Source organism: Panulirus ornatus, chromosome 34 (genome assembly GCF_036320965.1).
Source record: "Panulirus ornatus isolate Po-2019 chromosome 34, ASM3632096v1, whole genome shotgun sequence".
In the NCBI taxonomy this organism is placed as follows: Eukaryota; Metazoa; Arthropoda; class Malacostraca; order Decapoda; family Palinuridae; genus Panulirus; species Panulirus ornatus.
In genome coordinates, this window is record NC_092257.1 from 2,356,373 (window position 1) to 2,372,387 (window position 16,015).

At 38.6% G+C, this 16,015-nt stretch overlaps 1 protein-coding gene across 3 annotated transcripts in view; it reads right to left on the bottom strand.

Annotated features, from left to right (window-relative positions):
- Window positions 1–16,015, bottom strand: part of LOC139759772 (armadillo repeat-containing protein 1-like) — a 49,965-nt gene that overhangs the window by 9,394 nt on the left and 24,556 nt on the right. Inside the window, exons 1-5 of one of the 3 annotated variants that reach the window (XM_071682223.1) lie at window positions 8,273–8,402; window positions 5,830–5,933; window positions 3,396–3,559; window positions 1,538–1,778; window positions 542–658 (exon numbers count right to left, since the gene is read on the bottom strand). In XM_071682223.1, coding sequence (XP_071538324.1) covers window positions 542–658; window positions 1,538–1,778; window positions 3,396–3,559; window positions 5,830–5,925 — 618 coding nt within the window. In that variant the 5' untranslated portion in view covers window positions 5,926–5,933; window positions 8,273–8,402. Of the gene's footprint in view, window positions 1–541; window positions 659–1,387; window positions 1,779–3,395; window positions 3,560–5,829; window positions 5,934–8,272; window positions 8,403–16,015 lie in introns of those variants that run through there. The other 2 variants (XM_071682221.1, XM_071682222.1) reach the window with 2 other exon arrangements.

Below are 16,015 nucleotides of genomic sequence, written 5' to 3' on the forward strand. Positions count from 1 at the left end.
TGATTAATATCTTCAATCAAAACATTTTTTTCTGCACTCAACAATGAAGGATGCAAACTAAATCAATTATGTTCTACTTGGAAAATTGGATACCATGTATCTTCTTACCACAGGGGTTCCACACATCACTCAAGTTACTGTCTACCTGACAGAAGAATGAATTATGTTCCAGATATATAACAGTACGTGGCTTACTAAAATTTTTTTTTTTTTTTTTTGCTTTGTCGCTGTCTCCCGCGTTTGCGAGGTAGCGCAAGGAAACAGACGAAAGAAATGAATATTAGGTCTATGAACAAAGAATATAAAAATAATACTACTAGTTACTACATCTCCAAAGACATTACAAAAGCATGTGCAGCTTTCGGGTAAACCAAGTAGTGTCCCAATGTGACATCACACTTGAAAAGAAAATGCTTATGAATAATTACAAAAATAATATGCATAAACAGCTGACTGCAATATATTAGAAAAGCATATAAATACAAACAATCAAATATCTCAAGGCTCAAAAAAGATAAATGAATAAAAAGAAACAACTTACTGGATTAACCATGCCCTTAATGAAGAGTGTAACAATTTTTGCCTTCGAGTTGAGTGGTCCCATGAAATTATATTTCTTCTCCATTGTGGGCTCTAGTTTTTCATCCCCTTTTGGAAGCTGTTGATACACACCAGTATCAAAATGACCATTATCAAATCATCTAATAAAGAGGCATAATTTCCTGATAACAAGAACATCTAATTTCTTAATCATAAAATCAATACCAAATCTCTCTGTCACAAGCACCTACCACATCTTAAACATTCCACCATACACAAACCTATCTTAAATTACACCCCCAGGCATGTACAAGTAAACACTCATCTGGATTCTGGATATACCCAATTCTCCCACATCTCAAATGCCAATTCAGTATATCACAAAATGCCCAAAATGCAACTTTCATACCAAAGATACATAAAACTTCATGTTCTCAATGGGTTCAACCAAGAATACAGAGTGGGGAGGGGTAACCAAGGAAAGGTGTCTGTCGCTGGCTGTGAATAAGGGGCTCTAGTGTTTGCATGACAGGTAAATAGCGGCTGTAAGCAAATGAGGCCCTTCTTTGTTTCTACAGCTACTTAAGCCATGTGACAAATGGGAAGCCAGTATCAAGATCACACATACTGTCTATACTAATTCATATGTAAATGGGAAACCCCATATTAAATAGAAACCCCATATTGAATATATCAACTTTTAAAAACAAAACCATTGACCAATATCTATACACTGTGGAGCAAGAAAAATATGAACATTATACACAGCAACTAAACTAGGAAACTCTACATCCTATGGACAATATATGTGATAATTAGCACACTGAATAATAATTTCATCTTTTACCTCCTTTTCTAGAGAGAGAGTTCTACTGTCAAGGCTGCTGGTTCTCTCAATACTTTCAGACTCATCATGTTTCCAAGATGAGCCATTCTCGTTATCCACTCTCATAGGCAATCCACTGGCATTACTTTTTTTCTTGGGTGAACCACTTACACTCTCAGTTTTTAATGGAGACTTTTCCAAGGTATCCTTTGCCTTTGCAGGAGACTCCTCTTTCCCCATTTTTTCTGAAGAACCGTCAACATCATCAGACTGAACAGGGACATGATCAGATGTCGTGCCAGAGCAGGCTGCCTCTGTACTTTTAGACTTCTTTATGTGGCGAGCAAACTGCAAGCTGGTAAACAGGCCTGCTGCCTCGTTACGTATCTCTTTACTGTAATTCTCTTCATCCCTAGAGTTTGAAATAAAAAGTAATTTCAAAAACTTGTACAGATTCATAACTATGAATGAGATAGCATAAATCAGTGACAGTCAAAAAAATAGTAGATACTGTTTAAATTAAGTGTCTCATTTCTGTTAAGTTTGGGAACCTTATCACAAATACAGCTAAAAAATCTCCAGTCCAATTTCCATGGATTTGAGCAGTGCTTGGATTATGGATTTTTTCAGATTAGTGAATATATCCTAATCCTTCTGGTGAATTTTTCAGCTTATGGCTTATCTGTAAGTAAAATATGTAAATATTATCTAAATAAATTGTCAAAAATTAACTTAACCCTTGTACTTATCCAAACTACTTCGTTGTTTCATCTTCTCACATACACAGACTCAGGAGTCTAGTAATTATAAGCATGAATGCTGGGGGTTGGATGTTTCTAGGATGAAATCATAAAGGCACAGCAAGTGCAAAATAAATTTAATAAAAGAAATAACTAAAAAAAAACAAAAAAACATGGAGAACTACTACTTCAAACATGAGAAACCTGTGCCATTTCTGAAAGAAACTTCAATGCATAAGCATTTAAATTTTGGATGTTTTCAGACAAGAGATGTTCTATCTGTACAGTGATGTCTCAGTTATCAAGTTCAACTAGGACCAAACCTGATCTGGTTGGTGAGTTTTCAGGTAAATTGTGTATTTTAATTTTTACAATGTAATGATTTCTTTCTTCCTTCTTTCATTCTTCAGACATGAGAAACAAAGGAGAAAAACATCATCAAAGAAAAGTCTTGAGGTAAAGACTATATTTTGTACCCAAACATATATCAACTGCGGAGACTATTGCTGACTTGACAAAAGTGGAGAGAGAAGTGCTACATTTGTCAAATCACAAGGAAAATGATCACATCTTTTGTGCATGATTACTGAAATCTCCAATAAAATTTTCAGTTTACTAAGTAGCTGAACAAATGCCAAATGCTGAAACTAACACAGTTACTCCTAGTGAGGCTGTTTCACACTCATGCAGCACACAATGCTAGTCCTCACTTTCTCAATACTCATTGTGTAAAAAACAATAATGGATGCGAGCATGTTTTTGCAGAGAACTGTCTAATTAATGATTAATGTTCTGCAACTTACTCAAACAGTGAAACTATACACTGCTCAAACAAAGCAAACTACCTGTACCAAGAAGAAATGCTGCCACTAGCTCGTATGTAAATAAAGAAACCCTGAGATCACCTATGCATCAATCATGTGAACTTCTATCAAACAACTGTATTTTGATTAGTTATACTGTGTATGTGAGGGCCTCAATGAGTGAGACAAGTTAGTATCTGATGTATGAGAGAAAAATTTTGAATATCATATTTTTTGAAAACCAGAGCTTATGTTTGTTATACAAATTATTAACGTGTTAGCATCTTGAACCAATACAGCATTACCACTGATAATTGAAGATCTTACAAGTTTACAAACAAAGATTAAGGGTTATTCTTTCATCTGAAGTTTTACCAACATGTTTGACTGATCGTCTCAGAATGCATTTCAAAGTAATCTATTTCTGTCAAAGATTCTTTTGATCCCATAAAATCCAGAGCAAATTCATCATGCTTATCTACTTACTCAGTAACACTCTGCAAAGATTCAAGCACTCCAAAAGTATTTGCTAATGAAGGTCGACAATCCTTTGATTGTGCAATGAGGGCTAAAGTTTCAATGGCTGAATGAACTAATGAACCTTCTCCCTCTGCAACAACATAAGCCAAGAACTGGATGCAAGTTCGATCCTGTCAAAAGAATCAAAATTAATGGAGCAAATTTTCACTAGCTTTCATCAATAAGCTGTACTCCAATCCATTAACAGAATCTTTAGACATGAAAACATCAAATCTTTAGAGACAGTTATCGAGAAGACCTGATTTTATGAAGAACATGAGGGGGGCTGTTATAGCACTGACTGTATTTCCTTCCAATTCAAACTCTGAAATAGGACTAAATATAAGGGCATCTTTTCTTAGGTACTGCCTTTTTGATGTAAGTGGTTATGGAAATAAATCTGGCTGAGAATTCTGAAATGAAGTAACAAATAAAAAATCAATGTACGTACATGGCTTAGACTACAGTATCATGAATGGAAGGGCTTGGTGCAATATGATTCAGAAAAAAGTTAGGTTTGAGCCACTCATCTACACGGAAGAATCATTAAAAAATTCACATGGTGCTGCTGATGAATGAGCATAAAATGATCCAAACTTTTTAAATTGTGATCTCATCGAGATCTACATTACAACACTATTACATTACTGTAACAGCTGTAACAAGTAATATCTCATTTCCATATATAGTACGTCTACAAAAAGGATGATAGTTACAGGACTTGTATGAGAAAAAAGAATGAGTACAGAAGTTTCTTGTTTTTCTGTTTTTGAAGGGTCATTTCTTATGGATTTTGTGGCAGTATATTTACCTCCTTCATTCTGCCGGACAAAATGCACTGCAACTTTCAAATTTATGAGTGAAACAATCAATATCATAAAAGTAACTCATTTTCAGCCATAATTTTCATTGATTAAGGTCCTCTCTGAGTACACTTCTCAGAGCCCAATATGTAAGAGCCAATCAAACCTCTTCACAAACTTTTCTTCATGTTAACTAGGTGTTTTGCAAAGGATTTACTGGCAATGATTTATCTTATAAGATTTTAGTGAAAATCTCACTCATCTCTGGATCATCTAAAGTAATCATGGATGCTGCTGTTTCTGACAGCATTACTAGACTCCTCCTGCTTGATTATGCTATAGGTGAAAACTCACCTGCATCATCAGAATACAATCCAGTCAAAGAACTTCTCACCGCAAAAGGTCCATCCTTTTCCTACCACTGAATGCAGTGAAGCCTGGAAGCTGTGTGAGCCTCTATAAAGGAGATACTCAGTTTACCAATCAATAACTCTTAAGCTCCATTTGTTATCTTTGTTTCAAATTGTTTTTACTTGTTCCCACTGCAGGTTTCATCATCATTCCTATTATCTACACCATATCTATCATGTATGGGAAGGCTTATCTGTGTGTGGTATCTGAGGAAGACCAAACATGGATGTCTCTAATCAGTCACTATTTTGTAAGAAATATTCATCATTTGCCTGAATCAGATTAATCACACTAACCTCAAAATTTATTACTGTCTTTTACTTGCATGTCAAGATGAAAAGGAATAAGAAACACTTCAAAGTATCTCCTAGTTTGAGGTTCAACTTAGTAATATTTTGGGTGTACATAAAAGGTATATTATATATATTACATACCAATGTTGTTCAGGCTATAATTGTAAGTACTAGAAGGAAGTGCACTTTTCCTTTACACAATGCAAAATATTCCTTGAACTACTTTAGCCTTATTCTTTAGAAATTGAGTTTATGCAGTTATGAAATTTGACATTATCTCCATTTTCTTTTTAATTACATGTAACTGCTGTAACTTATTTTGTGGTTTTGTATAAAGTCTGTATATTGTATATTTTCTTTTACAGTAGAAGACATGGCAAGAGAAAAAGGATGAACAATCACAGACACTTCTGCTGAGAAGTTGCAATAATGAATAATGAGTTACAATGGAAGGAAGGGGAATCTGACTTCCTAAGGCGTTTGTAGACCCATCTCTTGAAACAGGAAAGGATACAGAAAAACAGAAGGATGTAAGAGGAATCTGCTGCTTTGCTGTCTGAAGGAAGGGTGAAGGAATCATACAGGTACATCTTTTTGTAGCTGGTCTCCACTTAAAAACCTAAGGGCAGTTGCAACATGCTAAATGCTGTATATCCTGATCTTACATATATAGTTAAAAACAGCAGTGGAGTAACATATATAGCAAGCAACAATCTTTAAGTCTTGATTTATGACATTTGGGCCACTGAAACCTGTCAAATACTGCCAAACAAACAATCTACACTATGTGTTCAATGAAAACATTTTGCTGGTATGAAATACATCTACAGTAGTTGTTTCTTTATCAAGGAAAAATTGTCCCCATACACTGACATGAAAATAGAGCATACTTACCAAAGCTAAGGCTAATCGTTTGGCAGGATCAGTTGCAAGTTCTTTGTAGGCTTGGATGGTGGCCTCTGCAGCTGCTCCCAGCTCTATTTCTCCCATCACTTAATCTGTACAAACATTTATATTTCTTTTGCTTTCAAAAATTCACCTCATGCAATAACAAATGTCACTGAAATGGATGAAACAATATACATCTGTAAAGTATACGGGCCAGGACACAATTTTTCAGTTATCCAAGCAAGGCACATCTGGTTTCATTTCCATACTGCTGCATGCCTATAAAGTTAATGGAGACTGCACAATTATTCTCAGTATTGCACTACAGCTTCTTAACCTTGAAACCTCAGGATGGCTACCCTTATACCCAGGTGATCCAAAATCTCGACTGTATCTTGGCTGAACTGATAAATGAAATCTAAAATTCCAGCAGCAACATTTTTCAATGTCTGAATCTCTAATAGCTGCAGTTCATGGAGGAAAAAAATTACAATATTTCTGCCTAAAATCTGGAACCTGAAAACAGGTATATCTGGAACTTCAGTTTGTGGAATTATGTTTAGAGTCAGTTTGTGGAATCATGTTCAGAGGAACTTCAGTATCTCGGACTCTTAAGCTGAAATTTCTGTTGTTAAATATCACATAGTTTTGTGGCATAAGTCCTTATTTAACAAAAAACATTACCTCTTGAGGTAATATGCTACAACAGACATAAGAATATATATTTTTTTGCCTATATAAAATTTCCCACTCTAGCAAGGTAGTTTCAGGAACATTCTAACAATAGCCTCACCTGTAAACATTCAATCTCCTGTTATCATGTATGATGTGTTGAAACCATCCCCTACCAAACAGTCAAACCTTATAGCTTACTCCCTGGTTAAAAGCCAAGCCTTATAACTTACTCCCTGGTTAATGATTGCTTCATAGGCCAGGGCTCACCCCATACATCCCACATAAATCCATTTCATTCTATCCAATGCACACCACTCATCCCCCCTCTCTCTTACTCCTATACTTCTAACAAATAGATTCTTTACATCAATCCTTGTTTGCTTATCCCCACATGCCTGAACTAGTTCACACTCAGGTCGTCCCTCTCAGCTGAGGGTGTACTAACTAAGACACCACTCCCTAACACTGTCATACCTTACACACTCAACCCACCTCACACAACATATCATCCACCGATATTGGATTTCCATCACATTCAACCTTTATGTTTCTTCTGTATTAATGAACTGAAATTCACATCCATACAACAGTTTGGATTCTTATAATTCAAAATACACTTATACCTGGCCTTACAGAGAGAATGTGACCTCTAGCACCAGCTCCTTAATATACTCAATACTTTAGTGCCATCTCCCATCCTCAGACTTACTTCAGCCTCAAACGGCTCTATCCACTGCCGTGCCCATTCCCAGGTACCTAAAGTGCTCTAATTTCTCCAAGTCTTTCCCATTTAAACTTAAACCACCCTGTTTCATCCCTATGCTACACCTAATGTTGTTCATGTCTACTCCTGGCTTTCTCTTTTTACACAATCTACTATACTCTGTCACCAGCAGCAGATGAATTTTATATCAGCATCTACTGTCATTTTGGCAACTATGTGAGAGTGTCATGGGTTCTGCTACTTTTTTACAAGTGAATTACCTACATCTACAAATATGAACCAAACATTTTTCCTGATATGCATATCCCTTAGCACCATCATTTTCCTAAATACTATTTCTCAAAGTATAATGCTGAAATTCATGCTCTGCACTTGCTACTGTATTTTCTATACACTACACTCACACTACACAATAATACATTTAATATTTTGTATTATCTGTAAAGCGGAGCAAAAATTAGTTTTTACCAAAGGCAACTAATCAACCTTCAGGAGTTGGGTATTCCTGTCCATTATGATAGGCTTAGGGGTTGGGTCTGGAGACCCTAGCCCTATACATGTTCCCAACAGAAGGTCCATGTGGCCATCAAGTCTTCTCAAGTATCTACAAAAAATATCATAAATATCATACTTACAGGCTAACAGGAATCACAGAAAATCTCATACGTTAAACTTAAGTAATAAATTAGTAACTCTGCCGAAGTTTTCCCAATACTGAAAAGAAAATGTATCCATCCCTATATGAGTAGATTTATAAATGTGTATTAAAAGAGGAAAACAGCATTTCAATACTGAAAATGAGTTAGCGTAACTTTAATCCTAAAACTATGACTGACTTATACATGGAATGAATTTTGAGTCTTTAATAACTGTTTAAATGCCAAAATGGGCACAGTTCAGCTGGAAATTACGTTGCTAAGACAAGCTCAATGTTACTGCATGTTTTAACAAGTAGTAGCCACGTCAGTACAGTAGATATATACAGACATGCATATATAAGACTTTCTATCATTACTAAGTAGCGGAATGACAATGCTTACAAAAACTAACCTTAATTACTTAAACAGAAGAGAAATGGAAAATTGGCACTCTCCTCTTCCCAGCCTCCCAAGGTGCATTTATTTACAACTACAGTCAAGTGTTGAAGTGTTTCTCAGAAGTTCTATAGATATATTCTATGAACCCATAAAACTAAATATATTGCCATACCTTAATAGAAGAAGCTACAGTATATGATTCGTAATAAGGGGAAATATACGTTTTAAAGGTTTTTTTATGATGATTCAGACAAATTATGTTTCTACCAGAGAAATACTTTCATTGGCGATGCTACGACAATAACAACAACATGTTACTGTTTACATGATTATCCGGGACTTTTTTTGTAGCCATTTACTATTTAGGAACTATATAATCTTTGTTTATTGAAATTATGTTCTTGTATTTCACTGTTGAAGAGCATACAAGTTCTGTCTAAAAACTAGGACACTAGTTTTCAAAATGTGTTCTATCCACGAACAAGGGTGTTATTTGATTTTAAACAAACTAGAAAATTTTGTCAAGGGACATTGTGTTACATAAGTGTTATTTTGCTCATCATAACTTTGGAACTTCAGTGAACACTGCTTTTCTTTCTAAAAGTTTACCGACACATTTTCTGGTCTTTATTATTGATTTGTCTTTTTGATTTTACAGTATATTAAGCAGGAACTCTAATGATTTAAAAATATATATTGGTAAGAAGACAATTGCAGTTTTTCATTAATACATATATTTAATACTACAATAAATATAATAAAATTATTAGTTTCACAATAAAAAATCATTCATATTTTATAGTCATGAATCACAACACATCAAGAACTGTTAAAGGCTAAAAAGATAACAAAAGATCATTGTGACAAAAAAAAGTTAAATGTCGATAATAGAGTAATGTAAAGTTGGATGTGGTGCGATAACCTTAATGATTGGGAAAACGTTTCATTACATTTCCTAATTATGGAAAATATACAAACCACTGCCCAGCTCACTGCTGCTCTGTATATCTCTGTGAAAGTGAAAGATGGACTCCCATTGCATTTCGTCATCAACAACTTTCCAAGATGTCAGCGTATCCCTCTAATTCCCATCATTAATCGTCCACAGAAGCTACTAACCGTGGCTGTTTCTTGTAGCATTAGTACGATAATATTACCTCAGAGAGGCGAAAACTTGCAGATGACGTCTGGCCAGATATTGGAGACAAGATTGCCTAAAACAGACTCTATTACCTGCGAGATGATGCTTATTAACTCAATACCATATATTAGCGTTCATAACCAACGAATTATCTGAAATTCTCTTCAGAATTATCATATACTGCGTCTTTAATGAGCAGGGTTACGGCTCCCATTTATAGAAAATCAGATATAAAATGTGCACGACAGACTCTATCCACCTCGTTCTTAGGGAATTTGATATTAATAGAAGTGCCATAGATAGTGGCTATAGTACAATCAACATTCCCTAAACAGACACATTGTAATTACTATATCTATAGCTGTCTTGGATATGGGGCTCCATAATCAAGAACCAGGTCATCTTTGAATCAATATCCCGAAAAATACCAGGAAAACGAGGCATTACTGGGTAAAAGCATGTAGAACATTGATTTTAGGAGTCTATCATCAGCCATCATATGAGGACCAGACATGGCATCTGGAAACAGCGCCTCGGGATAGAGATGTGCTCGCATCTGTGACTACTAACCAGGAGATCGCATGGAATAACATTTCCTGAGTCTGTCTGCGGAAATGTGTGTGTGTGTGTGTGTGTGTGTGTGTGTGTGTGTTATGATAATGCTGTGAGGCGGGGATAACGCTCAACAGGACTAGGACAGGACAGGGCTAAGGTGTAGCACAGACAGAGTAATTACTTCCCAATCCTTACGACGAGATTTTCGCCACGAGGCAGGGCTAGCGCGTAGCACTCACCACAGGGAATCATAGAGCTATACGAGAAAGGAGTTACGTGCTGTCGTAAGAGAGAGAGAGAGAGAGAGAGAGAGAGAGAGAGAGAGAGAGGGTTGTGTGGTTCAGGTGTCGGGTGAGGCGGATGTGAGGAGACAGCAACATGGGCCACATAGCGCAAACAGCTACTGAAGACGAGTTGGCTTACTGAGCAGTTCTCGCTAACCTTCTCGGTACCCAGGCAGGGTATGACCAGGAATACACCTCCCTGCTCAGTGGCTAGAGATAGAGAAAGAGGGAACAACTCTCTTCGTCTCTACTAGTCTGTTTTTTGTCTGTGTCTCTGTGGTAACAGGAACCTGTAGTCAGTCGGGGGTGGGGGTAAGCGGTGGTGGTCGTTGGCTTCGACCACAAGAGACGACCCCATCGTACCATAAGGGACCCCCAACCCATCTCCCTCAAGTCTATTTACGTACGCTAAACAGCAAGGGATATCCTCGCCTTCGAGTATTCCTCATCACCAACTTATTTCCCCCCTGTCGTATTTTTTCTACAAGCTCTTCCTTTTTTTTTTTACTAATATGTGTTATCAAATGATGGGTAGATATTCTTTAAATCACGATGAGAAGGACAGTAAATTACTTTAATGTTTATCATATTACAGTTTATGAACTTTAAATCATAGTTTAAAGACGTTTAAGCACAGTTTGAGGGACTTTAAACCACAGATCTCGATCTCGAGAGATTCTCTTGCGCAATAGAAATGATGGCATGCGTCGCGCATGACAGACTACATGAGGTCATCACTGACCATCGTAGCTTCCCATGGGGCAATCAAACGACCAATTACCTCCTAATACGTGTACCTTAACGACCCGTCGGATCCCATGAGATTCGCTCTGTTCTGGGAAACCAAATTCTCCTTCTTTCTCCTATGGGAAGAGAGATACACTCACGCGAGGGACTCATTAGACTCACACGTGGTCCATGAATGAGTAAAGGCTCTCTACTCACACGCACGTGTGAGAGTACAAGGGACGAGGAGAGTTGCGTGCGTGCGTGCGTGCGTGAGTGCGTCGTTAACTTAGGCAACAGCAGAAGTCTAAGTAACGACCATAGGCCACGGTTGTCAGATGACCAGCTGACCGACGGGGGTTGAAGGGGTCGCCATGGCGAGCGTGGGGGGGGGGGGGGGGTCGTTATGACGTCACCGTGGAGTGCCATTGATGTCAAGTAATGAAACTCATGTATTTACCCACACCTCACCATCACTGTTATGATCCGCTGATGATCGTGGCTACTGACTTTGGAATCGAACCTGTAATTAAGGGGGCCGCGGCTTCGATACCCAGCACATCACTGCTTCTTAGGTCGTAATTCGAAAGAAGCAAGTTAGACGTGACTTCGTGGCTAGCTCTCTCTCTCTCTCTCTCTCTCTCTCTCTCTCTCTCTCTCTCTCTCTCTCTCTCTCTCTCTCTCTCTCTCTCTCTCTCTGGGCAGACGCACCGGCCACGACGGAGTGCCGAGCATTTCTTCATCCTCTTCGTGTAAGATGGCCATGTGTGGCTGGGTTTGGACAGGGGGGACCGTCAGCTGGTGACACACGCGCTGAAAAAGACACCGCCTCCCCCACACCCCACTTGATGCGCGACATATGTTGGAGGAGGGAAAGTAAGAGTGAATATGGAACAGTGTATGCCTAAGGAGGCCCGGAGATGAGTAGGGTGGCCTAGGGAGGCCTGGGAAGGATTAGAAAGCCTAAGAAGGCATAGGAATGACTGAGGAATCCTAGGAAGGCCTGGGAAGGATTAGGGAGGCCTAGGAGGGATTAGGAGGCCCCAACAATGCTTTTGAGGGAACATAAGTACGTCTAGGGAAGCCTGACTGCTGTCAGGATCGGTGATTATAAGCCTTGATTCTCCAGACTTACGACTGTAGACCATGAAGTTGTGAAGCGATAACATATGTGTCAGGCGTCATGCATCAGTCACTGGCTTCATGAACCCTGTGGGGATGTTACCTGACTGTAACATTCCCTGTGGGGATGTTACCTGACTGTAACATTCCCTGTGGGGATGTTACCTGACTGTAACATTCCCTGTGGGGATGTTACCTGACTGTAACGTTCCCTGTGGGGATGTTACCTGATTGTTTAGGTGATTGATACTTTAATATATTCTAATAACGATTCCATAGATTGGCATCTAATGAAAAAGATTAATTCCTATCTTTTTTGATGATTTGTACAACTCCATTGTCAAACCAAACCTCATATATACAAATCTTTCTCTCCTGATCTAGATCAAAGTATGCGATGCGTGGCCTCTATGTAAGGTGCAGATACTTGCTTGGCTTCGTAAGCGTAAGCAGCGCTACCATTTGAACCCAGCGAATCTCCTGTACCGGGAGAGAGCAACCACTTACGTTTCGACAACAAGGAAGTAACAGACCATACATACACCTGCTATCTTAAGGCCTCCTGCACCTTGCGTCGTGTTATAGCCAGGTATGGGCGGGCTTGTGGTTCCGCTGGGATCCCACACTCGCCCTCCCATTACCTCCTGCGCCTCAGTGTGGCAGAGAACACCGTCAGGAGGTAGAGTGTACAGGAGGCTCCCGAGTATGAGCCTTTATCAAGCGGGAAATCCAACGGGAGTATGATTTAACATGACATTGCTAGATCAACTTCGAAATCTAGCCATCACTTTCAAGATGATCTCTCTTCAAACAAATGTATGTTCTTCGAGGATCACGAAGGCGACACCCGATTTAAGAAGCGAATGCAAGCGACAGCCTACAAGAACCCAGGTTGACAACCACTGTTTTGAATGGTTATTGGTGGAGAATATTTTGCATTATTCGAAGAAGTCTCGGTGTTCTACACACACTCACACAGCCAACCGCAGGAGCCAGCGCATCATGACGAAGGAAGAACCAAAGTTTTGACGCATCTCCGTCGCACAGTAAACCCAGCTCCTATTCTCTCTGGCGTATCTCCTCTGTCATGTCATGCGTTGACGTGCAACAAATCGCAACACTTGCAGTTGACGCGTAGCATCCTCAATCTATCTTTCGTTCCGAGTGTAGAACTGGCCTCAACATAGAAAATAGTCAAAGAACTGAAAGAAATGTCCTCCCACATGATCTTGGCTGACGTTTTGGGTCAATCATGATATAAATGAAATGTCTTACTTCTCCTTACATTCCTGTGTGGACGATATGCAGATGGCGACACATTTAAGGTTGTCGCAAAATATAAAAGGATTTTCTTGAGATAGAATTACTCCTTTGTTGATTATACCGATTCCATATAGAGGTCGGTTAAAGGAGCTTATTAGAAGGATTAATTACTTCATTTATAGATCATAAACTGGTAAGAAGAGCAGATGTGAGCATATGTCTCTTATTCTTTTTAACCTAGAAAGAATTAAGGATCATTGTCTCTATTTTATGATGGGATCGGAGCCTGTGTATGCACCGACATCCCATCTCTCTTGCTCTCTCTATTAAATACATATATGTATACAGAGAGAGAGAGAGAGAGAGAGAGAGAGAGAGAGAGAGAGAGAGAGAGAGAGAGAGAGAGAGAGAGAGAGAGAGAGAGAGAGAGAGAGAGAAATTTGCATGGCATTAAGACAGTCATGCACCAGACGACAGAAGGAAGAGAACGATACGTCCTCTGTACACAGCCAAGAAACGTTAGACAAATTACTATGATAATTACAAAGGTAAACATTGCATAACACAGATCGAAGTAACCTGTGTTGCTGGACCCATGAATCCTTCGACAATGGGGAACTGTGATGGATTCGAAGGATCTATATTCATATGTTAGTAAACATGAAAGGCCTTTTGACAAGCTCTGAATCGTTATGTTAAAAAGTAAAGGTTTCTAGTCGTCTGCTGGAGCTTCTGTAATAAACACTGTTTTTATGAGAGTGAAATCGTACAATCGAGTTTGATGTGAATGTAGAAAGGCATCAAGACCGTGTAATACTGCCATGTTTTAGATAATGCTTTCATGAATATCACATTACGTAAGATGAATGTTGGATGGAGTTTTCCTCTCAGAAAATGAGAATCCTGTTTAGATATCGAAATTCATTTTCTCTCGAATAGTTATTCCGTTTATATGAAAGGACTGATCAGTCCTTGTATGGAGTATTGCTCTCACATCTGGGATGGTTCTAGCTCTGCATCCTTACTTAGCTGAATCAAGACGAGAGCAGTACGACTTATAATCTCTCTCGGGCTAATTTCAGAACTTGATCCGCTTGCCCAACGCGGCAAGGTTGGTTCACTTTCCCTATTCTATAGGTATTACTTTGTTTTTTGCTCCAGAGAGCTGGCTGCTTGTGTTCCCCCACCACTAGCAGTTCTCGGCAAGCTGTTGAGTCACGTGATTTACTGTGTGGCCGTTGGCAACGCAGGGGTGAGCCGTTTTGATGACTGTCTCTTTCCCTACGCGTCGAAGCTTTGGAACTCTCTAACTTCTCGTGTATTTCCTAGTAACTATGACCTGCCACATTCTAAATGACAGGATCATCACTTCCTCCCACGAAATTCACAAAACTCTCCCTTGTCTCTTCTTTTCCCCTTTCATTAACCTTTCAATACTCCAATAGAAACAAAATTCACAAAACTCTCCCTTGTCTCTTCTTTTCCCCTTTCATTAACCTCTCAATACTCCAATAGAAACACCAGCCTGGATGTGGACTTCTGTTCGTGACTGGAGCCTCTAAAGTAAAACGAAAAAAAAAAAAAGATACCACACTTGGCGTATACTGTGATGTGAATGGAGTCAGGATGGGAGGTGGTCAGCGTAGCAAGTCGAGAAAGTCCTGTAGGGAAGCCATTGGGTAGCCTAGCCTTTTATTGGATTATCGTAGTGTGGAGGAGCGAAAAGCTGTGAGAACAGATATTTAGCTTATGTTCAGTGAGGGCCAGACGTGTGAATTGACCTGATCCTAGGCTTGAGGCAAAGGTCTCAGGATATCCATACTGAACGGTCGTACCGTCGTGCTCAAAGGTCGTACGACCCGTTTAGTGGTCGTACAGCTACCTCTATTTAGTCGAGGTACTTCATACGCATTCCATGACGTCATGTATGGGTGACTATACGCGTTCTATGAAGCCCCGGAAGAAAGACGATATCATTAACAAAACCTAACCACATGAAGGGATTAAATTACCCATAAACACTTGAAATGGCCGGATAAAAAGAATGAAGAGACAACTGACACCGTGTCATCACTGCCATTCTCCAGTGTTTCACAAGTTTATGGCGGCCTTACGACGCTCCAAGCGTTTGAATGACCTCAAGTTTGATAATCTTTTTATATCTATTTGCTACACGGAAGTTGTGAGGAGATGGGACGGTGGTCGATGTCAACATCATGGACCTGCATTGTTTATCACTTTCCTGTTATAACTCTTCCTGAAAATAGAACGTTAGATGCGTATGAAAGGAATCAATCCTGACTTCTTCTTCACAAGCAGCAAGACACATAATTCTGTTTTAGTCTTGGCTGTCATTAAACGCGCAATTAACGGAACACACACACACACACACAATATATATATATATATATATATATATATATATATATATATATATATATATATATATATATGTATATATATATATATATATATATATATATATATATATATATATATATATGTATATATATATATATATATATATATATATATATATATATATATATATATATATATATATATATATATATCCCTTGTCTCTTCTTTTCCCCTTTCATTAACCTCTCAATACTCCAATAGAAACATCAGCCTTGATGTGGACTTCTGTTCGTGACTGGAGCCT